Source organism: Anas platyrhynchos, chromosome 16 (assembly GCF_047663525.1).
Source record: "Anas platyrhynchos isolate ZD024472 breed Pekin duck chromosome 16, IASCAAS_PekinDuck_T2T, whole genome shotgun sequence".
In the NCBI taxonomy this organism is placed as follows: Eukaryota; Metazoa; Chordata; class Aves; order Anseriformes; family Anatidae; genus Anas; species Anas platyrhynchos.
In genome coordinates, this window is record NC_092602.1 from 8,245,499 (window position 1) to 8,270,361 (window position 24,863).

General features: G+C 39.3%; 3 protein-coding genes across 15 annotated transcripts in view; 2 read left to right on the plus strand and 1 right to left on the minus strand.

Annotated features, from left to right (window-relative positions):
* LOC101796956 (serotransferrin-2) overlaps window positions 1-23,119 on the plus strand; it is a 35,291-nt gene extending 12,172 nt beyond the window's left edge. Inside the window, exons 17-22 of one of the 3 annotated variants that reach the window (XM_021277084.4) lie at window positions 1,120-1,304; window positions 1,671-1,857; window positions 2,606-3,032; window positions 9,934-10,002; window positions 11,308-11,417; window positions 22,982-23,119. In XM_021277084.4, the coding sequence (XP_021132759.4) occupies window positions 1,120-1,304; window positions 1,671-1,857; window positions 2,606-2,655 (422 nt within the window). In that variant the 3' untranslated portion in view covers window positions 2,656-3,032; window positions 9,934-10,002; window positions 11,308-11,417; window positions 22,982-23,119. Of the gene's footprint in view, window positions 1-11; window positions 331-1,119; window positions 1,314-1,670; window positions 1,858-2,605; window positions 3,478-9,933; window positions 10,003-11,307; window positions 11,418-22,981 lie in introns of those variants that run through there. The other 2 variants (XM_072024180.1, XM_072024181.1) reach the window with 2 other exon arrangements.
* PRR14L (proline rich 14 like) lies at window positions 4,915-24,028 on the minus strand. Its single transcript, XM_027469695.3, has 10 exons — window positions 23,890-24,028; window positions 22,832-23,338; window positions 20,896-20,977; window positions 20,164-20,229; window positions 15,132-17,937; window positions 11,697-11,765; window positions 10,766-10,934; window positions 10,361-10,467; window positions 9,306-9,377; window positions 4,915-8,645 (listed from the first exon to the last, which is right to left on the minus strand). The coding sequence occupies exons 2-10, from the start codon at window positions 23,291-23,293 to the stop codon at window positions 8,327-8,329; spliced, it is 4,152 nt and encodes a 1,383-aa protein (XP_027325496.3). The 5' UTR covers window positions 23,294-23,338; window positions 23,890-24,028; the 3' UTR covers window positions 4,915-8,326.
* The window catches only part of DEPDC5 (DEP domain containing 5, GATOR1 subcomplex subunit), a 46,551-nt gene continuing 45,654 nt past the window's right edge, over window positions 23,967-24,863 (plus strand). For 5 of the 11 annotated variants that reach the window (XM_027469690.3, XM_027469692.3, XM_027469691.3 and 2 more), the window contains exon 1: window positions 23,971-24,114. The gene's annotated coding sequence lies outside the window, so the exon portion shown is untranslated. Of the gene's footprint in view, window positions 24,115-24,163; window positions 24,186-24,863 lie in introns of those variants that run through there. The other 6 variants (XM_027469685.3, XM_027469689.3, XM_027469687.3 and 3 more) reach the window with 3 other exon arrangements.

A 24,863-nucleotide genomic window follows, 5' to 3' on the forward strand; every position in this document is an offset into this window, starting at 1 on the left:
TTCTGTTTCAGAGAGGAAAGAGGAGGAATCATTGAGTGCAGAGATCAAGGTATGTGTTGGGGGTGGGAGAGGAAATCATCCTTGAAGTCTGCACTAGTTTTTGGAAAACTGAAAGATTTAAAAAGTAAGTGACTGTTCCTACCAGATCTTCATCCATAGGCATCTACAGTGCGTGTACCCATTGTTTGTAGTCATTCTCAAGAATGAAAATAGCAAATAGGGAGATACCATGGGCTATTTGTGCTGAGAGATGTTCTACAACTTCATTGTGACATGGTAACTTCCTCATGTTGTTTCACAGGCAGTTATGGAATAAACAGTCCAGATAGCTTAGTAGGTAAAAATACAGCAAACTGTTTTGTCTTTCAGTTTCTAAAGCTATATTGTAAATATAAAACTATATATATATATATATATATATATATAAAACTCTTTGCAACAGTCTAGCTACTGGATTTTGTTAATGAAGGTGGTTTTGGTTACAGTAGCTGAAATCCTTCCGGTCTCTTAAATTACTCCTACTGGTCTAACAGCCAAAATGTGCTGCTTTTCAAAGAGGTGGGAATAAAGGGAATGCCCGTTTTATTCAGCCTGATAAAATACACTGAAATTCAACTTTAAGCAATTTCAGTAGTGGGAGAAGAGACCCTTCTAGGAGAGAAATCTCTCTAAAATCAAGCAGAGGAATAAGAACCTGGAAATGCACAGGTGTTCATGAAGCAATGGACAGTTTATTTTGTGAAGCAAAGACATGAAGGCCAAATTGCTTTGTTTTCAGGAAGTGATCTGATTACAGATGAAAATGAAGCATGATGAACTGTTTGTATGCCTTGATTTTACTCTAGTTTTTATAAGATAAGTGCAGCTTCAGTTCTCTGACCTGTTTCCTCAGTGAAAACACTGAGCTGTCCCTTATGCACTCTCAATAAATGAATGTGTAGCACGCTGCATATTTGTGAATATATTCACTCAACTTCTTCCTCTAAATTTTCAAAACTGTGTGAGATTCACACTGTCTCCTGCTTTTGTTTTTCAAAATGATTTTATTTCATTTGAAAATGAAAAAAAAATAAATAAATTAAGAATATGAAAAAATATTTTCTTTCATCTTCTTTTCAGATCTGGATAGCTCTGGCTGGGCAAAAGGTTATACCCCTATTGACTTTGAACTCTTGTGTCCGGATGGAACTCGTGCTGCAGTCACAGAATGGGCAGGCTGCAACCTTGGCCCTATTCCTCCAAGCACAGTCATGACTCGGCCAGTCACTGTCACTAAAATCTATGACTTCCTAATGAAATCCCGGGTAAGGCAGGTAATGGGGAAAAAGTTAGTTTATCACTTATTATGTGCAACTTCTGAAAACCTTTTCAACATCAAGAGCTTTATATTACTAAATATATAGTGTCTTCAGGTCTGATATGAAATAATTAAAAATTTTCACAGAAGATTGCGAAAATAAATATTTATTCTCTAAAGGACACCAGTTGCCATTCTGAAATAATCATACTTTTGCTGACAAATAAGCCACTACAGAAATGCATCTTTTTGAATTACTAATGAATAGCGCTAGGTGAAAGTATTTTTTTTCTCTAGATTCTGCTATAAAACTGATGGCCTTAACCTTGTTATTTATAATCCAATTTGCAGAACTTATTTATTTTCTGTTTAGGAATTTTTGGGAACAAAGCTGGATTCTGAATTCCATCTTTTTGAGTCACAGAAGTATGGCGAAAGTGATCTGCTTTTCAAAGATACTACTCAGTACCTTGTTGGTGCAAGTCACATGAGCTACCAGGAAATTCTTGGAGTGCCTTTCTTTCAACTGGCAGAATCGGTGTTTAATTGTACACCTGCAGGTAAAGTCTAGTTCTTCATTCTGAGACAAAAGTGCAAAGCAGGAGATCTTCTGTGCATAGATATTACCCTTTTGTTTACTTTGAACAGAGAGGTATGTTCCACATAAGCCTGTTAGTAAAAGTAGTACAGCATTTGGAGCTCCTTTAGAGCCTCTTACCACCCCCATTCATAAGCACTGAAATTGGAGCTCTGCAGGAATAGAATAAACAGTACGTTTTAGAGCAAATACAAGGTTACTGATGTAAGATTGCGTTACTCCCACTGATTTTTTTTCCCTTCTTCTCCAATGATCAGCATTGGGATAAGGGAATATAATGTTCATTTGGGTATGGCAAGCTTGGGAAAAAGATAAGAATTCTTATATTTAACTCTTAAATTAACCTAAAAGTAAGCTAAATAATTTCAGTTTTAAAGAGTGCACTAAAAAGCACTCTAAAGAACTCAATATCAAAACCTTTACATACTTATGGACAGCTTTTTCATTATTTTCCTGTGTGAAGTGTGCATTTAGCTATCACTAAAACTGACCCTACCTGTACGTCAGGGTCAAGCTGTTTTGGGATCTGAAAATCTGTACTGAAATAAATAAAGCTTATGCAGTGAGTTAGACATCTGCAAATCTAGAAGTTGTTAAAGAACTGAAATTCAAAAGGAAATTTCACATCTGTTCTGTTCTAGTGAATAGTAGCTGGAGAAGTTGTAATATCCACAGCATTTTTAAGTATGTGTTTTCTTACTGGTTTGTAGGCATTTTAGACTTTTGCAAACAGGACATCTGTACATCCTCATCAAACTGATGGCTAATAAAGACTTTGCAAGGTACCTACCACCACCAATGCTGAAAACAAGGAAATACTGAAGTCCAGTCTATTGAAAGCAATCAGTAAGGAAACTGCCACCTCTAGAAACGTATGCTGAATAATGTTTTGTTACGATCTACATATTTTTTAAAAAGCAGATGTTATGTTTATGATCATGTAATACTACTCATGTGTCATCCTTTTCTTGTTTGGAGCATGGCATCATGTGAAACAGAACACACCAGTCTGCCTTAACCCACATCACAGAACTGGGATCAGCAATTCTGAGCAACTACTATGGAGGATTCAGCATTTTTGGGGGAAGAGAGGGTCAATGCAATGGACTAAAATACAGGCTGTCATGAAGGGCACAGGTTAGTGGGTAGTAGTTTGCCTTGCTTTTCTTATTATATCTTTTTAAAACTGTTTTAATGAAAAAAAAATCAACTGGTATTTTGGTAGTTGCAACATTAACCTATATTTGTGATTTTGTTTGCTGTCTGTGTTGAAAATGCATATGTATCATGCATTGTGTATGCAATTGCTATCAGAAGCAGTAGTCTTTTCTACTTTTAATGGGGGAGACTGTATTTGCTTTTTTAACTATGGGTTTATACTGGTAAATCAAAATATTTGTCTCTCAACTTAATGTATTAAGGCATCTAAGAGCCAGCAGAACTGGATTCTTGCAGCCTTAAGGCAAAAGAAAGCAATGGATACACATACTTCTCAGAAACATCAACCATTACATTGTATTTTGACACTTAAGTATCTAAATATGCATTATTAATTAAACCAAACATTGTTTTTACGAGCAGAGACTATCTGAACATATGAAGTCTTCTGATCACAGTGCATCATGCCTTTGTTTTGCCTGGATTAAAGATTTTGTGTGGATGGCTACTCAGAGGCAGGGCTCATTTTAGTTTGCAACAACAGTGTTACTAGCTTCTACTTTCATGCTGCCAAGTTAAGTGACTTTAATTAAAATAAATAAAATGAAAAACACTAAAACCCGTCAGAAACACAACTTTCACCCCAAACACTCCCACCCTTGTTACATAATGCAGTTGCATTAACCACAGCTACCAATAAATGAAATGGAAACAGTGAAGACAGGTCAGCTGCAGTAGAGAAAGTAAATGTATTTGCCATACAAAGCTTAAAATGCAACACCAGCAATAGAAAAACAATAAAACCCCTCAACACACCAAAACTATCAGCAGGAACCAAAGCTACTCTGATGCAAAATTTACTGCTAAAACTACCTTCTTTTGAACAGTTTATTTTGTGCCCATGTTGTTTTTCCCTTGTTCAATTTACACTACTTTCTCTCATTCCTCTTTTCAGTTCCCTAGGAAAAAATTAATCGCACTCCCAGCACCAGTAAGGGTTTTCAATTCTGTGCTAAGATGCACAGAATCTAGACTGTTTGTTTGTTGCATCATTTGGCATTGACTAAGCCAATAGCAGAGAGTGGATGCAAATCCAAACTCATCTATCTACCTTTCAGGAAGAAAGTTGAGAAGATGAGCGTAGGCAAGTCCCAGTATCGTAGCAGAGCAAAATCTTCGTATACAGCATTGGTGACAGCAAGCTATAGCCTTGAAGTGGGGGAACAGTAGGGGCCTAGTTTAAGTCTTGAGGTGCTCACTCCCTTTCTTTACTGGAGCTTATATGCCATCTGCAGGACTCAGGTAACCCTGCACTTTCAGAAAGATGAGAATAGGGTGAAGTGCAACAGCCAGTTTTTAGCTTTGCCAAGAACAGAATGCAGCTGAATGTGCAGCGAGTTGAAAACATGGGTGATATGCAAGATATTATCAGCTCTTGGGAAGTGGGAGTTATTTTCTGTTATAGATATTACAGAGGCTTGAATAGCTCTGTTTAGTGTTCCTATGCTTCTGCTTTGGTTTAAAAGCTGTAGGTTGATGTCTTGCACAGACTTGCAGTGTGTGAACCACGGGCCTCTTCCGGCTTTGAAGCATTGGGTTCTGAACCTAGTGGGTACTGTTTATATGGTACTACTCTACTGCCTTAAGAAATGGACGTTGTCTCAGCAATGTAAATATTAGTTAGGAGTGTGTTTACAATGCCCCAGGTCTGTCCGGGTAAAGTATGGCTACAGCTGAACAGTGCAGTGTTGAATTGCTGCTGCATGGCTCAGTAACAGCCCATGCAATTACTTAAGGGTGTCAACCTCTTCCCACCATGTTTGTAAGACAGAAGTATCAGGCATAGTTACTAATACAAGGCTGAAAGTTTCTCAGAAAAATTTATTTCCATAAATTAAAAACACACACAAAAGAAACAATAAAATTTTAGATTCACACAATATTGAACAGAAATAAAATGCCAAGAGCATGATGGAGGCTAATGGCACAGGCATACAAATTCTCATTGCGCTATATGTTGACATAATAGCATTATATAGACGTTTAATCCACAGTTAGCATCCATATTCTAGAAGAGCACCTGAAACATAATATACCAAAGGCCCACCTCAAATGAAATACAATAAATGAAAACTGCTTGCAGAAAATCAGCAAGCATCAGAACTCAAACGTATGCAGCCACAATGACAGTCAGGCAAACCTTGCAACACATAAAGTAGCCTTAGCTGCTCCAATTGTAGCATGATGAAAGAAAGATTTTGTTTTCAGGAAAGTGATCCTTCTACCTCCCATAATCAGCAAATTTAGCAAAAAGCTGCCTGGCTCTGAAAAACATACTGCTACATGATGGTACCTGGCAATCTGCAATTCTCAGACTGCTCTAGTCAGCAATTGGTGAGCAATATATACAATGTCTTTCCATGATGATACAAAAAAAAAATCCTCACTGGAGTGGGTTCTCTCTACGAAAAGGCAAGTGTACACATCTTGCAGCTGAAGAAGTATTTAAGACCCCAAAATATGCCTCCTCAATATTTTTTTTTCCTTCAATTACCTGAGACAGAAGCAGCTCAGAGTGGCAAATACCTACCTTTGCACCATCCTCACTCCCAGTTACAAGCAGCAGCCACAAGGAACAAGGCTGTTCCGTGAGTGTTGTAAATAGGGACAGAAGTGGGAGAGGGAAAAAAGGAAAAGTGCACAAGAATGACTGACATCTGTTCCTGAAGGGTGTGTGGGGAGGAAGAAAAAGATGCTTTGTTTCAGTTAGTTTGCATCTCTATCATACAAATACTAAACCAAAACAGAATAATGCTGTATATCTGGGTTTCCACAAGCTCTAAGGCGTGGGACAAACTAGGAAACTGCTAAATTATTTTCTAACTCCTTCAGTTTTTGTAAATAAAAGGGAATCTGGCATTTTCTTTCCTCTGCTCTCTCTTCTGTAACTGTTAAAGAGCTATTGTGTTATTTCAGAATCAATCAGAAATAAGGCAGAGTAAGGAAGCAGACAAAAAATACAACAAAACAACCCACACACAAAAGAAACAACAACAAATTCCATGTTTTGAAGCACGCTAGAGGTATGAACTGTTCTTGGACCCAAGTTACCTCCCTCCTCACCCATATCCTTGTTTTCTTAAAAGCCCCAGTGAGGTTACAGCTCAGTTGTGTCACAGCACTAGAAGACTGCCATATTAATAGAAGGTAAATTAACACTGTGCCACAATCCCATTCTACAGCATTAAAACCATAAAAAAGTTATATATATGTACATATACATATATATACACACACACACATATACATACATACATACACACACACATCACTCTTGCTACAGTTTCCAGCCAGTCAATTTTTGGGCAATAAATCAACATATGGAAAGTTATGAATATTTTTTGAAAAGGTGGTTGACCTTTATTTTTTTTAGGGAATTCTTTTTATAAAAATAAAGAAGATCAATTAAAACGTTCTGCAGCAGCTCAAATAGGTTAACCAGACCTTGCTGCTGAAATAGTATGTTAATATGTTCAAAGTTTGCCTACTTTGTTATTCTATCCCCAAAACCCAAACAACACTACTCTAAGTCTGCACTCTTCTCTTTTCTTCAGTCTTCCTGATTAAAGATAATTTGCCTCCTAAACAAGAATGTAAACTTCCAGGAATCCCAGCATGCAAGCTGAGAGCAAAACAAACCCAGAATACATTTCTCTCAAGACTCAGGCACAGAGAATGTAATATTCCTCTTTCATCTCTCTACTTCCAAAGCTCTGGAATTCAACAGATTGCTTGTTAATTTTGAGTTTCCTGTTAGGCCAGTAACAGAAATGGCAGAGCAGCAGAAGATAATGATGGTATTTTCAGTCCTGCATTGACTGGGACTTGATTAAAATACCTACCCACTAGATATTTGCTCATTCTGAAGGTGAATAGGAACTTCAGTATATGGGTAGGTAAATAAGAAAGTGCAAGTTTTAAGTGACAAATAAAAGAATAGACTAATTAGATTTGAGCATCCCAGCAATGACGGCTTTGCATGAATAACTTCTATAGGCACTAAAGGACAGAAATTACCTGTACTGCAGCTAGCATTCATTTTGAATCATGCTTCAAGTAGGTTTAACAGAAGTTACCCCAGAAGGGAGCTCTCTTCCTTGAAAAGCTATAGCTGAGAAATTGCCCAGTGCTGCATCAGATAATTACAAATGGCCTCACATAATGAAAAAAAAATACTTTTGACATCTTTGACATCTTTGTACAGCACCAGCTATTATGTACAATGGTGCTGTACAAAGGACATCTAATTTTGAGCTATATGGATTGTAAAACTAAAGTGTTTTAGAAAAATCTTTTTTTTTCCTGTTGGTGTTAAAATGAAGCTGATATTTTTACTGAAATTAAAATCATTTAAAAATGAGAATCAAAGATTTTGCTGGTGTTTCCAGTATGCAGCAGCTCAGCTCAGTTAAATTAAAAGCTCTACTTGCATATGCTGTGACTTAACATCCTCATGGGCTTTGCCTCTGGAGAAGAGGTATAAAGCATCAGCCAATTAGGTAAAAACTTACTCTGCTATTGGGGAAAAGTTAGCACTGGGCACCTTCTTTTCTGAAAATATTATTATTTTTAAAAATCTCAGATCATGTTAAAAGGTGTCCTCATACTGCAAATACACAAATATATACAAAGTGCAAGTTATTTAAATTCTAGTTACGTGGGGCTTCTGCTGCCTGAAGCCAGAAAGGGCCAGAAAGTCAGAAGGAACCTTCTAAGTAAACAGAAGGAAGAAATAATTGAAAGCAAGCCCAGACTGCTACTTTTAATTATTAAAAAGTTAGTGGTATATCAGCAATGTGTTTGTTAAAACTTATCTTTACCAAACACCATATCTCTTCTGTCAGGTTGTTCAAAATAGCCATTACAGTAGTAACAGCAGATTCAAATGTGCAAATGTTTTGGAGTACAGAGTTCTAGCATCACTGAAGGTACACTACGTCCTCTTTTATACTCCTACTCTACCCTCAAAATGTTGTTAAACATCATTAAACATTAGCCGTAACTTCCAGAGGGTGGGGAAGGAAGGGAAGTCTTAACATGGCTGTGTTGCACTCACACTGGGACCCTAAGAGGATCCCTCCAGTAGCATTAAAAAAATAAAAAATAGCACCTTAAAGAGGGACACAGCCAATAACTTATCATCAGGTATTAGAAGAGAGTGGTAGAGTAAGGTATGAAGAAGTCAGTAAATTTCTCCCAGAAGGACTAAAATACTAAAGTAGCTGATTTGGGCCATATTCAGCTGAGTGGCTCCCTAGGATGACAGAGGCCTGCTCCTGCTCAGCCTCCTTTGCAAAAAAGGCTTCAAGGTCCATTAGCTTCTGACTCAGAAGGGCATCTAACTCTGCACTTTGTAGTGCAGCTCTTTTTGCTCGAGTGAAACTACCCACTGCTTTGATTTTGCCTCGTGCTTTCCTCTTCCGAGGAAGAGTGAAGTCCTGAAACTCTAGAATCCGCTTTCTCTTCTGCTGGCTGACAGAGATCAAGTGTCCATTTTTCTCCTTGGGCTCTTCAAAGATTGTTTCCAAGCTCCTGGTAAAAGCGAAAGATAGAGCTCATGAACACTTCGGAAGCAATTAACCACCTTACAAAGACAGGGAGACTGATTCATTCCGTAACCCAAGTAAACACACTTTTAACTTTTACATTTTTTACAGCCCCTCCACATCCCTTCTAATCTATATTTATCTGCAGCTTACATTACGCACATTTATACTGCTAGCTATGTAATTTGTTATTGTTGCATAGACACCTGGGTTGAATCTCTTTGTATTTCAGTTCAAAAACACAACTGTAGACTTTGATTTTATAGAATAAATAGATTTGAACATTAAAAGACATGCTACTCTTGATAGTCGTGCTCGACTTAGGGAGTTATTCTTGTGGTTCTAAATAATAATTAGTTGCCTTTTACTTCTGAAAAAATTAGAATTGTACTTGGATGGAGAATAGAATGAATGAATAGATGAAAAAAATACACAAGCTCATATAACTGCAAAATTTTAGTTCATATTCTCTTTCACTGCTTTCCATCCAAATACTAAGAGATACTAATTTTTGACCAAGTTTCCTTATCTTTGTGAACTAGAGCAATTTTTCAAATGTAACTCCCCCTTAGATTTCAGACACCTTTAATCTTCTCACCAGCAACCTACATTCATCTTAGTGTTCTCAATAGGAAGCAGAACCAACCTGGCTGGAGGAGGGGACTTGTAGTTCTTGTTTGTGTAAATTTCTTCTAAACTAAATTCTTTTTTCTTAAGCCTGAAAAAGTAATGAACAAATCAAATCAATACTTTCAAAAAGCATCTTTTCACAAGAAGCAGATTTACTAGAAAATACTGTTTGCCTTCTATGCTTAAATGATAGCTACATTTCAAATTAGAACATCATTTTAGACTAGCTGGGTACAAAGAAGAAGGAAAAATGAGATCCCAAAGTATCTCATCCAGCGTTTCTAAAACATCTGGGTCAAGACTTGTCATTTCTGCAGAGATCACTGCTCCTTCTAGCACACTACAATGTTTTGATATAATGGTGCTCAAAACAAGAAAGGGAAATCCGTTCACAGCTCACTTTTTTGTGGAAGCTAAGAAAATAAAGTTTAGTACATAAACATTTCATCTCTTGAGACTGATCTTAAAACTTAGTTATAGACATTTAGTTATCAACCTGATGTGTGAAGAAATGCATTTCTTTGTCTAAGCTGGCACTTCTGTTCAGGACAGAAATGAATAAAATAGATGACTGATTGGAAAAGCTTTATAAGTATTTGGCACTGTGACTACCCACATTTAAAATGTACTAATGCTTTCCTAAGGTCTTATACCACAGGAAAAGAAAGGACAGTCAAGAACTCCAACATAATTTGCATCAACAGAACTTCCTGGTAAGTCTTTGTCTCACTGTGCACTGTAGGAAGATTTATTTTTAATGCTCGCTTATCAGTATAGTATAACCTTCTTTAGAAAATCATTCCACCACAGGTTAGTGTTTCAAGTTTTGCCTAAAAACTAGACATTCGTTCATACCCAACAGCCCTTTATTCATCCTTTCTCACTTGAAAAAAGTTATGTTTAAACACCTATACTTTTATGTTATACTACAAGTAATCATCAGGTGTTACTCAGCTGGGAGTGTACAAAATAGCTGTGGTAAGAGAAGCATTTATTGAAATATTTATATTATTATGCAGGAAATATAAACAACAGAAGCTAGCATAAGTCTATTTAAAACATACGACTTACCTTTTTGGTTTGGGTAGTCCCATTGGAGTAAGGTTAGGATCTGGCTTAGGAACAGTTTTCCTGATTCGGATCTGTGAGACTTTCTTTGGCCTCTTTTCTGGCTCAGTCTTGGGGTGGAAGGTTGGGAAGAAAAAAAAATTAAGATGAAGGAAGTAATTACCATGCTAGTTAACCAAATTCCCTTTTATGTTAAGTATACATTATCTATAGAAGAAAAATTCTCTATTCCTCTTTGTTTGGCCACCTTTCAAGCTTTCTGCTTGAAAACAAGAAAGCAGCACAGACTAGGACTAAGGGCCTATTTTCTCCCCTCATTTAACATTTACTAGGAAACATTCAGCAGCAGCAACTTTAAGTCCTAGGGAACAAGCGTCTGAGATACTTACAAATCTAAAATGAACTCACTTTTTTCAGTTCTGTGTTATCTTGAGATCTAAAACAGGCCGGAATGGAAGTATTAGCTTCATCAAGGTCAGGGACCTGGAGTTCAGATGCTGGAAGCCTGGGGGGAGATGGCAATGCTTCTGGAAGCAAGCGAGACTTTGGTAATGGAAGAAGGAATGAAGGTTCCAGACTGTAACAGAGGAAGAAGGGGATATGTGTAGATTAATACACATTTTATTCTGCAACATCATCCCATGCTCTCATATTATGTTCCTAAATTACAATATGGACACAAAAAGCAATGCAGTTCATAGGAATTACCTAAGTGAACACTTTCTCCACTACATAAATACAGCCAAAATCTTGCTGCAGGTTGCAAGTATACCAAAACAAACTAAATTGCCAGTATATTTGAACATTAATTTTAAAACCACTCTTCCTTTCCATATAGTTAAAGAGTTTATAGCTCTATTTGGTCATTACAGGTAGAAAGTGATTAATTCTCCTTTTCTGTCACCAAATTTCTTTGGCACAGCTATTAATTTAGTACTTTTTGTTCACAGATAAATTTAAAAGACAGCTTTTATCTCTGCCATCCCAGCACTGAAAAAGAGTAGAAGGAAGTATCAGCACCTAATCTCCAGTTCCTCAAGCAGAAAGAACATATATCCAAGTAAGAAAAAAAGTTCTGTAGTTTTACATGCGTATTTCATAGTAAGTGACACAACATGTTTGAAAGTAACTGTTGTTCTGTACAGTGGTCTACATGGTGTTTGTGTGAATGCCCCTCTACACTCCTCCATGACATGATCCAGCCAGTGTAGAACTTTAATCAGAAAGCTATTCTTGAACTTCCAAAAACTGAAAGCCAAACTGACATAAACAATGTCTCTTTCTAAGAAAACTTACGATCGCACTACTTGGAATAAATATAAAAAGTCAAGACACTCACGATATCTCACGACCCAGTGTCTGTAGTGCTTCCATACTCTGTACAGGTAAGTGCGGTAACATGGCATAGCTGGTTCAAAAGAGTAAGAAAAAAACAAACAACAACAACAACAAAAAGACATAAGTTAGATCTACATTATAAAAAAAAAGAAGGAAAAATACCTTAGTATAAACTGGACTGCAAGACAAAAAAAAAAAAAAAAAAAGCTCATATTGGGAACGGCAAAGGGAAGAAAGACTAATACCATACAAGAGTAAGCCACATCTGCAATTTAGTCCACTAACAATAAAATTTCACTGACAGCTTGTTAGGGAAATAGTCCTACTTTCACTTAAGAATGGTAGTGATAAGGAAATAAAAGCACAGAGAGGGAGACAAATAATTACAACTTTTGGAGTAATACCATGGAAATCTAAATTCCTCATTCAAAAACCCTAGCTTTTCAGATTAAACAAAAACCATGAAGTTTTTGTCCACTAAATCAAAAAGTCTATTGTGAAACAGCAGCAAGTACAAAGAATGATTTCCTTAAGACTCAATCTCTACCGTCTCTAACTCCCATAATCTTAGTGGAATAATCTTAATTGACTGGAATAACAAAAAGCCTTTCTGTAAGGGTTGGTAATTACCACAATTCTATGAAATAAAAATCATCACAGCAGCTTTGGGTCTTTTAACGTTAAGCTTTACTTTGTGTCCATACTGTTAACAGCATGAAAAATTAGTCAGTTGGAACAGCTTTTATTACATTACATAGCAAATCTTCCACTTGCTGCTTTCCCAAACTAGCAACTCAATGTACTTCACTGTTCTAAAGCAAAGAAGTTACACACAGACTGGAATGCAAAAAAATAAATCAAAATCAACCATGCTGGCAGCACGGATAAAATGGTATATAAGGAGGCTGGAAAGACCTATTTCTTGTATTTGTCATTTAATATCAGAACAATAACATTGCATTTCTCTCAGTGTTCTTACTCACTATCCCAACAACACTGGAATCTGCACCAACAATGCATCAGAGTTCTTGTGCAATTCAAAAAAAAAAATTACAAGAAGAGAGGAAAACACACTTCAGAAATTTTGAATCCAAATGAGTATTAAGTAGAAAAAGGATTTCAATTAAAGAATGTTTTATTACTGGCTGTGGAAGTAACAGCACAAGTTATTAGGCAGAACTGTTGTAGTTCCTTGTTTTCCTGGTCATTTAAAACTGACAATGAATAAAACCATTTAAAGAGGACAAACTCTCTTCCAGAAGAAAATGGCCTTCAGAAAATTAGGAGCCACTTTTCAGTTTTTCTGATTTTTAACTATCTTAAAACAAGCAGAGATTTGTCATACTGGGAGCTGAAAATGCCTTTATACTGCACTCCTATTTCTTGTATTCTTACATTTACATGCCAGATACTTCTTTCACAGGAGATTATATATTTTTTTGAATACACACAAATTTAAGAGAGATATACTGAATTATCCTTGTCACTGTTCCTGTTAATGTGTTAAGAAAAATAAGACATATTAGTTGATGAGGACAGGCTATCAAGCTCTAGAAAAACTGAATCTAAAATGGTGTTAAATATTTTAAAGGCTAGGCTTAATTCTTTCAATTGTTTTATATCCCAATCCTTCAATTTTACTTTTTGTGTGTTTATTTTAAGAATAGGATTTACTTACTGCACTTTAAACTTCTGGGAACATTCTTTTAAACTTACTGCCTTAAACGCACCACAGTAACTTCATTTTAAAGAAAATCCAAGTGGGACAATGCAATAATTAAGTCTACCTAGTATGTATCTGTACATATCAGGACATATCTGAAAGGTATTTAAGAATAAAATACCAACTGAGTTTCAGGGTATTAAAATAACTTTGGGTATTTTTCACTTAGGGTGATAAGATTTGATTTGGCTTCTCTCCCTTTTGAATAAAGATCACTAATAGCAGAATATCTGTTTTGTTTTTTTTTTTTTTAAATTATCCTTTATGTCAAGGAATTAAGTCCTCTTATATTTTAGTTATGTGGATATGCTGTAGCAAGCTGCCTTGGAGTCTGTAGACTTAATTACAGGAGAAAACATGAGTATAATTCAGCTCAAATCTCACAGTCCAAGGATATCATATCTCCACAATATAAAATAGTAATTTTACCCCACACTTGGATGGAAGTTTTAAAAAGCAGGGGTTTTATTTTGTTTTTTAAAAGTGTAACAAAGTCTTATTTTAAGCTGAGTGCTCAAACTGTAGTTTACTGATACATTTACTTCCAGGGTACTAATTTATACACTTGAAAATTCAGTCCAGTAGAATATGCTGCGAAGTTGTCTCTATGCTATTATTCAACTTCAATCTTTTAGCGCAGAGAACTCCCAGAATGGAGTAACTCTTTCATATGCTCACTCAAATCTTTTCAGCGAGCAATCAAAATACTTAAACTTTTAGATACATTCTCCATTTACACAAAACAAAACACAGCATGAATTATATATAACTAAGATACGCCAAATTCAACAGTACTCTAGAGACTGCAATTTTAAACAAGAGTTGATCGAATTGGTTTTTATGCTGCGCTCATGAACCTATAACTCTGTCCAGGAATCTTAAGACTGCAAGATCAGGAACTTAACTGTCCTGTGGTGTCTCAGGTAGCAGAACTGATACATAAAACAGGAAAACGTTTGCTCAAGAGCAAGCAAAAAAAGTCTTCTACCAGAACTAGGAACCTCTTCTCTTATTCTGTTTCTCAGCAAACAGATCTCAAATGCAGATAACAACGTTAAGCGAGATATGCAAACTAGACTTCAGTCCTCTTCCCACTCATATTGAGGACAGAAATCACAATAATTGATCACCAACCTGAAAAGGAGCTATGCTTGCTTGTGCCAACAATACATCTAGCACATACTATCAAAAGACATAGCACATGTAAAGAGGTTTCAATTAGTATAGAACAGTTATGGAATACAATTAAAGATTTAACTGAATTCTCACCCCCATTAGGATTCTCCCTAAGCTAATATTGAATACTTTACAGTCATTCAAGTGACACTTGCGGCTCAGACCTCTGAAAAAAGCTCTCCTACCTCAGAAATCCAGTTGCTCTGCAGTCACTCTGAATACAACTAATGAAGTAGCTCACCTTTCTGCATTATATATTCTTGTGTGTATATTTGGAGTGGGAGAAGAAAATAGAGTTAGCCATTCTGCCAAAAGAGGATATTATTAAAGCAAAGGCACATATATTTAAATTCAGCTAACAGACTGTTCCATAGGGATGAATCTTCCATGCTGAGCCATTTTTGGAGCAGAATGTGTAGATTTGGAATGGGGGACACTGACCCTCCAACACAAGCTCCAATTACCCTCTCCCCCCAAAAAGGAGCAAGAACATACCCTATACATATTCATTCTCAGAAATAAGTTGATGGGTTTTACCTGTTCTCGATGCCCACACTTGGCTGCCACTTGCAGTGATTGGAATGAAGAGGAGTGATTTCGGAGGGACAGGCAGAAGGACCATGCTGACTCCATAAGGATAGGGCCCTGCCCAATGAGTACGGCAAGGAAGAGACGAGATCATCCGACACATTAGTTCGATACCTTGCCCCTTTCAAACCCTGTGTGAATTGGGACATAAATAGTCTCTGGACAGTAGGAATACGACTGGTTAAGTTTCTTCTTCTCGTCCAAATCCTGTAACATCCCGGGGAAGAAAGTGCTAACACTGTGTGAAGGCCAAGCATGGAGCAACTTCCCATTCTTTCAGCTACGGCATTTCTTCTGTGGTCGGGATGAAGGGCAACAGCCCCTGGGGTTGTTACAGAGAGAGGGGAAGGCAGATCATTATCTAGGCTGGAATCTTCCTTGAAAGTTGCTGCATCCAAACAGCTCTGAGACAGGAGAAAAGAGAATGTCCACTTTGAAGGTGGTGCCGGCATTTCTCCCAAAACTGGTCTGTGATGTCCAGAGTGCCGAGATGTACTCCCTGTTAGGTCTGTCACAGGATTGGAGTCCAATTTTATGTGAAAAGAAATTGGGAAAAGTGGGGTATCCAAGAAAGAGGATGGAGAATTGTTGCTCAAGTCTAAAAAAGATATTTTGGTAGATCCTACAGGATAAAGTGCCAAAGACTGAAAGCTGAACATCTTGGTACACCAACTGTCAGCCCAGCGTGAGTGTAAGTTCCTGTTAATGCAAGACAAAGCTTCCAATAGATTTTTAGATCTACGTTGGCTGTACCGCTCAGCCACTGGAAGGATTTCAGAAGAACATGGCAGTGGTTCTATGTTATGGATGCTTTTGGCAGGTGCCAGTAGTTTGCTAGCCATTGCAGACAGCTTGCTCAACAATGCTGGTTCTTTGGTACATTTTCTACACTTCAAGCTGTTCAACAAACTGCACCTCTTGGCAGAGAGCCTTGGCATACGTACAAATCTCATGGCTATTTCCTTTTCCACTGTTGGTGGTTTGCATGTAAAGTATAAAGATTTGAGGAGTGTATTTTCCTGGCTAGGGGGCATTTCTGAGGGAGTCTCCAAAAAAGTTGAACTTTTATTTTTTTTCATTTTTCTTACTGTTTCTACTTGATACGAAGTGGGAACTTTTTTGCACGTCCTTCCAGGCTGTCTTTTTAATGGAAAAGGTCCTCTTAATTTCTTTGTAGTTCCAAAGGCACCGGGAATTCCATTATAGTTTAAATTAAGGTTCAGGTTTTCCATTTCTGAATCCTGAGTCTTCAAAAACTGTGAACTAATTGTATCAGGGGTAATCTTTGGCCTTTTGAGTTCTTGTAAAGTGCTATGTAGTTTATTTTCACTGCTTTTGAAAGCAAAAATCTCCTCTGAAGGACCTTGAAACTTTGTATTTCTTGCCATCACCAACTCAGTTGAAGAACTGCTTAAAAGTTCTGAACTGTCCAATATGCTTGGTTGCAGTGTGACTTTTGCTTTCACTTGGTATTCCGACTTCTTTTCTTGTTGTGCCTTCTCTGACAAATGTACCTCCATCTCCTCGTACTTTTTCTTTCGTTTAAGTGCCTGACATTTCTCTACTTGATCAAGTCTCTCCAAACCTAAAGCCTTATTTTCCTTGCAAACTGAATAAACTGGTATAGTGTCTTGAAATCCTGTAATTTTCTTTAAATTATCTTTGCTCTGCACATTTAATTTGTAAGGCACACATACTTCATGGCAAACACAATTTGGTGATGCTTGTTTGCAACTGTTTGATAGTATATTCTTAGACGGATAAAATGGGGATGTTGTATTATATGGGAATTCTGGTGAAATTTCTGTGTCAGGTGCATTTTCAGTTTGACAGTCTTGCACAGTTTCTGAACACTGACTGATACCTGCTAAGTGTGCAAGCTTTGTAGTATTTTTTCCTTCTTTTGAAAAATTTAGGTTAGATCTTGTGATTTCTTCAAAAACATTTTCACAATTCTCAATACTGACAGGGACCATTTTGCTACCAGATTCTTTTGTACCTTCTAACAAAGCCCATCGGAAATCTCCTCCATCAAGGAAAGGATGTATGGGCAACTGTTTTCTAGGAGCTATTTCTCTTTCAATCTTCTCTTCTACACATGCATTCTTAAACTTCCGTTCACAGTCACCACCTTCTGGTAAGGTCACATCCATGTCTTTTCCAGCTAGAACACATCGTGATTTGCTGTCAGAAAGGCTTTCAAGAGTTTCTTTACCTTCTCTTCCACATCTGTTTTCTTGTTCTTTTAGTTCTGTTGTCTCCACCTGAATTAGATCACTGATGAAGCCCACGCATCCTGAAGAGTCGGCATTTCTTATACCATTTAAAGAGTCAAAATCCACTCCCTTCTCTTTTACAGTTCCTTGAAAACCATCTTTCCTTACATATTTATGAACCAACGGAGGTAGGTCATCACCTTTTTTTAACAGTTTCTTTTCACTTTGACTAGAGACAACTGATGTTTTAGTTTCTTCCACAGAAGTAGCCACAGATTGTAAACCTGTGTTTGGTGGTTTGTTTAAACTTTCTAGATGCTTGCTGCCTGGAACTGGGCCATTAAACTCACTTTGATGTGCAAGAAACTGATTTTCCATTGGACACAGAGTCTTTTCTGTTTTGGTAGCATGTCTCCTTCGAATATTCACATTGCTGAGTAATGGACAATCACAGATTGAAGTGCTATACTCAGAAGGGTTAGCTGTGAGTGATGACACTTCTTTCTTCTCATATATGCCTAGTTCTTTCATCTTCGGGCCTAATGGAGAGTTGCAAAATCCAAAATTATGAACACATTTTTTTTTGTTCAGATATCTCACTAATAGCTCTTCACTAGTCTTACTTCTCCAATTGCATTCAGGAGCCTTTGGAGAACTCACAGGTCTTATATTATCAAATTCATCTGTCTGGAGAGCACACATGCTAATTTGTTCTTTTGCCTTATCTTTGCCACAAATAATTTCACTGACATCTGTTACCTTATAAAGATCAAATCGTTTCACATTTCCAAACTTCATATTATTATTTGAAACCTCATCTCCTACCAAGGTAGCAGTAGGCTCCTCTGCAGTGTAAGTTGAGCAAAACATGTTTTTTGCTGTGGAAATGTCATTTATCCCATGCAGAGCTACATCTCTGTTGCCCAAGTGATCTTCAGAAGGAAGAGATCCACATGCCAAAGGGAAGCGTTCTTCCAGAAAGACGACAGCCTTTTTACCATTACATCCAGATGAAGCTTCTCCTTCCAAACTATCATTTTCTTCAATCTTCATCTCAATGTCAGCCTTAAAAGAATGACTGCTTGGGAGAGCATCGTCTCTATGTGTACTCCCTGATAAAGTACAGGAAGTACTGGCAACTGTACGCCAGTATTTTACGCTCTGATTATTACAATGCCATGTGTCACTATGTTCATTTTCTAAACCGGTGTCCACACTTTCTATATTCCCTGCTAAAGACTTTTGGAAATTTTTTCTTATCATATTAGGAGCATCAAAAGTCTTGAGATTTACTGAAGACTCAAAATTGTCTCTATGAAGTACAAATTCAGCAACTTGTTCCTCTGTTGTCCCAGAAGCACCAACTGATTCTTTTCCAAATAGACTATCCTGAGCCTTGTCCCTGCTTGCAACTTCATTAGTACAAGGAAGACACTTATTACAGTGAGGTTCTCTTGATTTTTGTGCAACAGGAGGTAGAGTTACACTTAGTGTATAAATCAAATCAGTTTCTTTGCCAGTGGACAAAGTGTCATTACTATTGGCTTCTGTAGAGTCAACTAAACTGCCAGCCAACTCTTCTGACTTTGTATTACTCTCAGATTCCTTTTCAAACAATTGTACCTGAGGTGACCCTTTCTCTACCTTGGTAGTATGGTCCAGACAGCTATGGCTACTGGGATGAGAAGTTTTACTGTAAGAATTATAAATGCATACATCTGTCTGCCTAATTTCATGGGAACTAATACTGTTCATTTCCTTCAATAGTCTCTTTTCTTTTGCACCATCCTTGCATAGGTCACTGACAGAGAATTGCCAGTGGTCCTTCTTCCACTTATCAACTTCTGATGGGACCATTTTAATCTTTTCTTTTGAGAAATTCTCAGAATATGAAGGAATAGAACTAAAACCTGAAGAATGACCATGCTCAGAATTAGCACCCTCTGGAGCTTCAGGCAAGCTACCAGCTTCAATGTTACTTCCCACAGCAATTTTCCTTTGAGTTTCAGCAGCTTCTTCACATTCAAAGCTGTAATATTTACCTATGTTATCATTTTCTTCCCTACAATCAGTTTGAGCACTAGATAATTCTTTGTTCCTTACCACTGAGAGATGCTCTAATGGCATGAATGCATAGGTACAATTTTCTACAAACCCAGTTCCGTGATCATAATTAGTCTGACTTTCCATGTTTTCAGGAAGATACTTTTTTGGGGTTTCATTGATAATTTTATGCATTGTAGTACTAATGTTTTCTAGCAATATATTTCTAGAGTCCAGATAACAGATGCTTTTTGGAACTGAACATAAACCTTCCAAACTTTCTATGGAGAGCATTCTACCACTTTCTACTGATGACAATCTATTGAGTTCATTCTGTTTAGGTAGAGGAACAGTACAGAAGTCATGAACATTGTTTTCTTCATCCTGCTGATAAGTCTGGCAATTAGCAAGTGATGTACTGAATTCATTAACAGGATTTTGTCTGGGTAACTTATCTTTTCTAATCTCCAAAATAGATACAACATTGCCACCTGTTCTCAACCCATTATATTCACTTATTTCTTGTGGTTCTGTGGCTGTTTCAATGTCCATTACTTTTAAAGGCTCTGAAAAATCTAACAAGCTGGTTTCTGAAATTCCAGCTCCGCCCATGACTGTGTCTACATCTGAACATTGATTGCTCTCAGGTGGAAGTCCTCGACTCACACTGTCATTCTCGTATTCTACTTTACTAAATATCCTAGTCCCATCAGCTGTCATACCTTGTAGGTCTTCAGTGGGCTTTGGAAGAATTTCAGCTGTCACCTGAACACTGGCTTGGTTTTCTTCTGCATAAGAAAAATAACACAGATCAGCACCATACACTGAATGGAGAAGGCATTCAGCTTACTATGTTCCTCTTAGCATTATACACAATATTGTGTGTAGTCTTGGTTTTCAAAACTTATTCAAAGTCAATTGAGAAATGATGCTTGCAATGCTAATACAAGCCTTAAAAAAAGCAAACAAACAACCCCACCATAAATCTAATATAACAAACTCAATCCTTTTCAATACACACATTCCACGTGAGCAGGAGACATCCAAAGACCTGTATTTTTCAGATTCCTCTAATATCAGACTAGGCACGTAAGTGTAGTAATAGCAAGATATATATATATACATATATATATATATATATATATATAGTCCAGCTACAAAGCATAAGGAAATGCAAAACGTCTGCTATTAACAAGAGCTTCTGCTTTGGCATAAATAAGTACTCCACGGAAGTAACTAAACCCTATCTTTTACATAAAGGGTCTTCAGGAAAGTGCATATGCTATTCTGAAAAAGCAATGGATTAAGTTTGGATACTGTTCAAACTACACAGGGTAATAGCTTCTACTATAGAACAAAGTAAATGAGCTCTCTTACTCATCAATTTTAAATCACCAAAAAGGCATCTGTGAGAGAAGCAGGGGACAGATAGGGATGTAAAACTAAAAATGCACCTTTGTTCTTCAGAGATCCTGCTACTTCAGTGCAACAGCTTCTTGAAGACTTCACCTTATACTGGTTTAGGTGAGGATCCTCCTGAAACAGGACAAAAGTATCAGCAGAGTTTGATCAATTTGCTGAAGCATTTTGCACATTTCAGGAACTGTACCTGCTCATCTAGCTTGATTCTGTCAATAGGACAGACACCCTGAAGGCTAAGAGCACATCAGCCCTTGCACAGAAGCAGACTTGCTTTGCAACTAGTTCGTGCAAGCACTTGTAATTTCTTTCTGATCCTATCAACCAACAGCACCTCACCGTTACACAGTGATGCATCCAGAACAGATTTGTGTTTAGAAGCAGTAAAATCTTCCCACGCAAGCAACTAAAATGTAAGTGACTTAAATGGATATTGTCGCAAATGTGAGTGTCAGAAGAATAATCCAGTCACCAAGTCTATCTCACATCCCCAAACCAGTCCTGCATGCCTCTGGTAAGGTGCACACCTTTTCTTTTATTTAGTAGAACTTGCCTTGTATCATTCCTTTTCTTGGCTCAAAAACACATAAACCCAGGAACATGCAACCTAGGTCTGCTTTGGAAAAAAACAAAGAAGCAAATCATCAAAAACCTCACCACCAAGCTCCCTGCACATTTCAAATATGTGAGAGGCCATCTAGGAAAACTGACTATGGAACATTTTATGGTTTTTATTTTCATAACTCTTCAAATAAATCAAACAGTAATCAAAAAATAAGAATTAAAACCATAAAGTATTTTGGTATTATACAACATCCAGTAATAATTGTAAATTGTGCACCTTATTTCCTGGATGGTATATGTTCAGTCACAGTACCTTTTTTCTTCCCCGTGTTTTTTTGTATTTGTGAAAACTTCTTAAAAGTTAAAGAAAACTGATAGAGTCACTAAATATTTCAATTTTTAATAAAGAGTTTTGTGACTCTTCAGTTTTTAGTAGAGTATTTGGCACATTTTCTAGCAAGTCTTTCTCTAGAAGTACTGTTTTTATCATCAGTCTTTGCCAGAGTGGAGAAAAAACAAACCATGACCATGGGAGATTCTTGTTTTGAGAACATTAACAGTGAACTCTTGCCTCATTACAAACAATAATTCCAAAAATGAAGAAGAATCTTTAATTTTAGATAGAAAACTTAAATGCTAGACTGCATCATTAAAACACTATGACCAGACTGAAATAACTATTAGTTAGTGATTAGTACCTTGACCAGGGATGGTACCTGTGAAATTCACTGTACCCACAGAACATGGGCACTGGGTAACGATGCTTTAGTTACCAGTTCTTCCTTGTTACATACCTGCCTCCTAACACTCCATCAGGATTTAGCAAAGTTTGGTATTTTAAAATACTGTTGGTCTACTAAAATTCATAAATGTTCAGCCTGGAGAAGAGGAGGCTCAGGGGCGACCTTATTGCTCTCTACAGATACCTTAAAGGAGGCTGTAGAGAGGTGGGGGTTGGCCTGTTCTCCCACGTGCCTGGTGACAGGACGAGGGGGAATGGGCTTAAGTTGCGCCAGGGGAGTTTTAGGTTAGATGTTAGGAAGAACTTCTTTACCGACAGGGTTGTTAGACACTGGAACAGGCTGCCCAGGGAGGTGGTGGAGTCACCATCCCTGGAAGTCTTCAAAAGACGTATAGATATAGAGCTTAGGGATATGGTTTAGTGGGGACTGTTAGCGTTAGGTTAGAGGTTGGACTCGATGATCTTGAGGTCTCTTCCAACCTAGAAATTCTGTGATTCTGTGATTCTGTGAAAATATACTCTCGTTTTTCATTGGGCCTGTGATAACCTAAGTAATGACACATGACAGAAAACATAAATAATAGGAAATCAAAAAGCCCTCTGCCTTGTCATTATAACCTTAAATGCAAAATACCACACTGGGATGATTTTTGCTATTTGCTTACTTGTTTCGACCAATCTCCAGGTGTTAAAGCACAGCATTCAGCACAATTCTTCTCAGCATCTTGTGCCCCTTTATCTTCGTGCTGGTATCCACCACCAGAACAGTCTAGTTCCCTAAAGTTTTGTCTTTTGCTTTTTTCATCCTCTTCAAGGTCTCTGTCCCTCGGTAACTCTTCAGGACGGGATTCTGCTGGCCCATGAGAAATTGCTCTGACCATATCATCCGGCTCCTCTGTCTTCTGGCAAAAGTCTTCTACCCCCGAAGTCCCGTGATGCTCAGATGACAGGCTGCTGCTGCGTGCGGGCACAGGTGTGGATACATCAGCCTTTGCATCCAATCCAACGGTAGGCTCTGATACTGCCATCAGCTCCGCGGGGATGCTGGCTGGCAGTCCCGCGTAGAACTCCTCTGTAACACCGCTGGTGGCAGAATCAAGGAGACATTCCACCCCAGCTGATAGCATCGGGGCAGCAGGAGGTCCGTTGTCTGGAGCTTTTCACGGCTTACCCTGAACACGAAAGCAACGTTAACTTCATAGAAAGGAATAACCCAGAGATTAAGAGAAAGGGCTCATTGTTCAAGATTCAAATGCGTGTTTAACAATGACACATCCAGCTATTTTTCTTAGGAGAGGAGCCGAGCAACATTTGAGCACCCAGGCAAAAGTTTCACTAACAAGAGCAGCGCACACAGGGATTGCTGAGGGGTCTTTTCGCATCGAGCCCTCTCCCAGCAGGCGCACCGCCAGCTGCAGATCGCTGAGCACACCTCGGGGCTGGCACCACCCCTCCATCACCCCTGCTCCCCCTCCCCCTGCACTACAACCAACGCGCTCCGCCGCCTCCCGCAGGACCGGGACCCGGGGCCAGCCCCTGCAGGCTCCTCCCTTGTTCCCCCCCGGCCCCTGGGAGCCTGGGGCAGCTCCGCGCCCCGCTCCCGTGCTGGGGGCAGGCGGGGCGAGGCGAGGGGTCCCGCTCAGAGCGACCCTGCCCAAGGCTGCCCGGGCACCCCCAGCCCGTCCCGGCCGGGCCCCCCCCGGCGCCCACCCGCTCCCGTTACCTGCGGCGGCCCCGCTCCGCTCCTCCCGCCCCCCCCCGCTCTGACCTCACTTCCCCATCCGGGCCGGGCTCGCAGCCGTTGCTACGGCCCCGCCTCCAGCCCCGGCTCGGCGGCGGCCGCCACCTGACGCGCGCGGGGCCCCGGATGCGGAAGCGGCCCTGAGGTGCCCGGGGGGCCTGGGGGAGGCGGCGGCATCCGGCGGGGGCTCGGCAGCGGCAGCGGCAGGTCAGCGCCCCGACAGCGGGGGGGAGCGGCTCGGGGCCCCCGCCTTTCTCCCCCCGTCCCGTAGCGGCCGGGTGAGGAGCTGGGCCACCGGCCTGCGCGCTCCCGGCCCGCCTCCGAGCCTCCGTGACGGGGCCCTGAGCGCTCCGGGGCGGGCTGACCGGCAGCGGCCCTGCTCGCTGCACGCCCGGCCGGGGAGCGCAGTGCTTGTGGAGAGCTCCTCGGTCCTAGGGAGTTTGTGGGAGCCCACAGGGCACGGCTTGTTCCTGCCCTGCGTGTGCACTGTTCGGGAGGGCTGCTTGCAGGTTCCCCCGCACGCCTCGGGTTGATGTAGGAGCCTCTGCGCGCTCCGTAAGAGCACAGCTACAGCAAACGTGCTCTAGAAGTTGAAAAACTTGTCATGTAATTATGTATCTGTAGTCGTTACCGAAGAGGATCTCGTTACTGGTAGCTTTCAGTTTAAGCACGCTGCTAAAAAAACTACATTGTAGCAGTAAATGCCCTCTGTCGAAATATGCTTTGCTTACTTTTCAAGTAGCAGGGGAAAAAACCGCGGTCGTTGATGCAATTGAAGTGTTTAATGCAAAGTGCCAAAACAGCCAATGTTTGCTTGGCCTCATCTGTGCGAACAGCTGCCTGCCCTCTGCTGGCCCGAGCGCTGCGGCGCTGCTGTGCAATCGGCCAGGTGCGGAATCCGATGGCTGTGAAAGACGGAAAAAGCCGTGAGGAAGTAGGGGAATCCACTTGTGGTA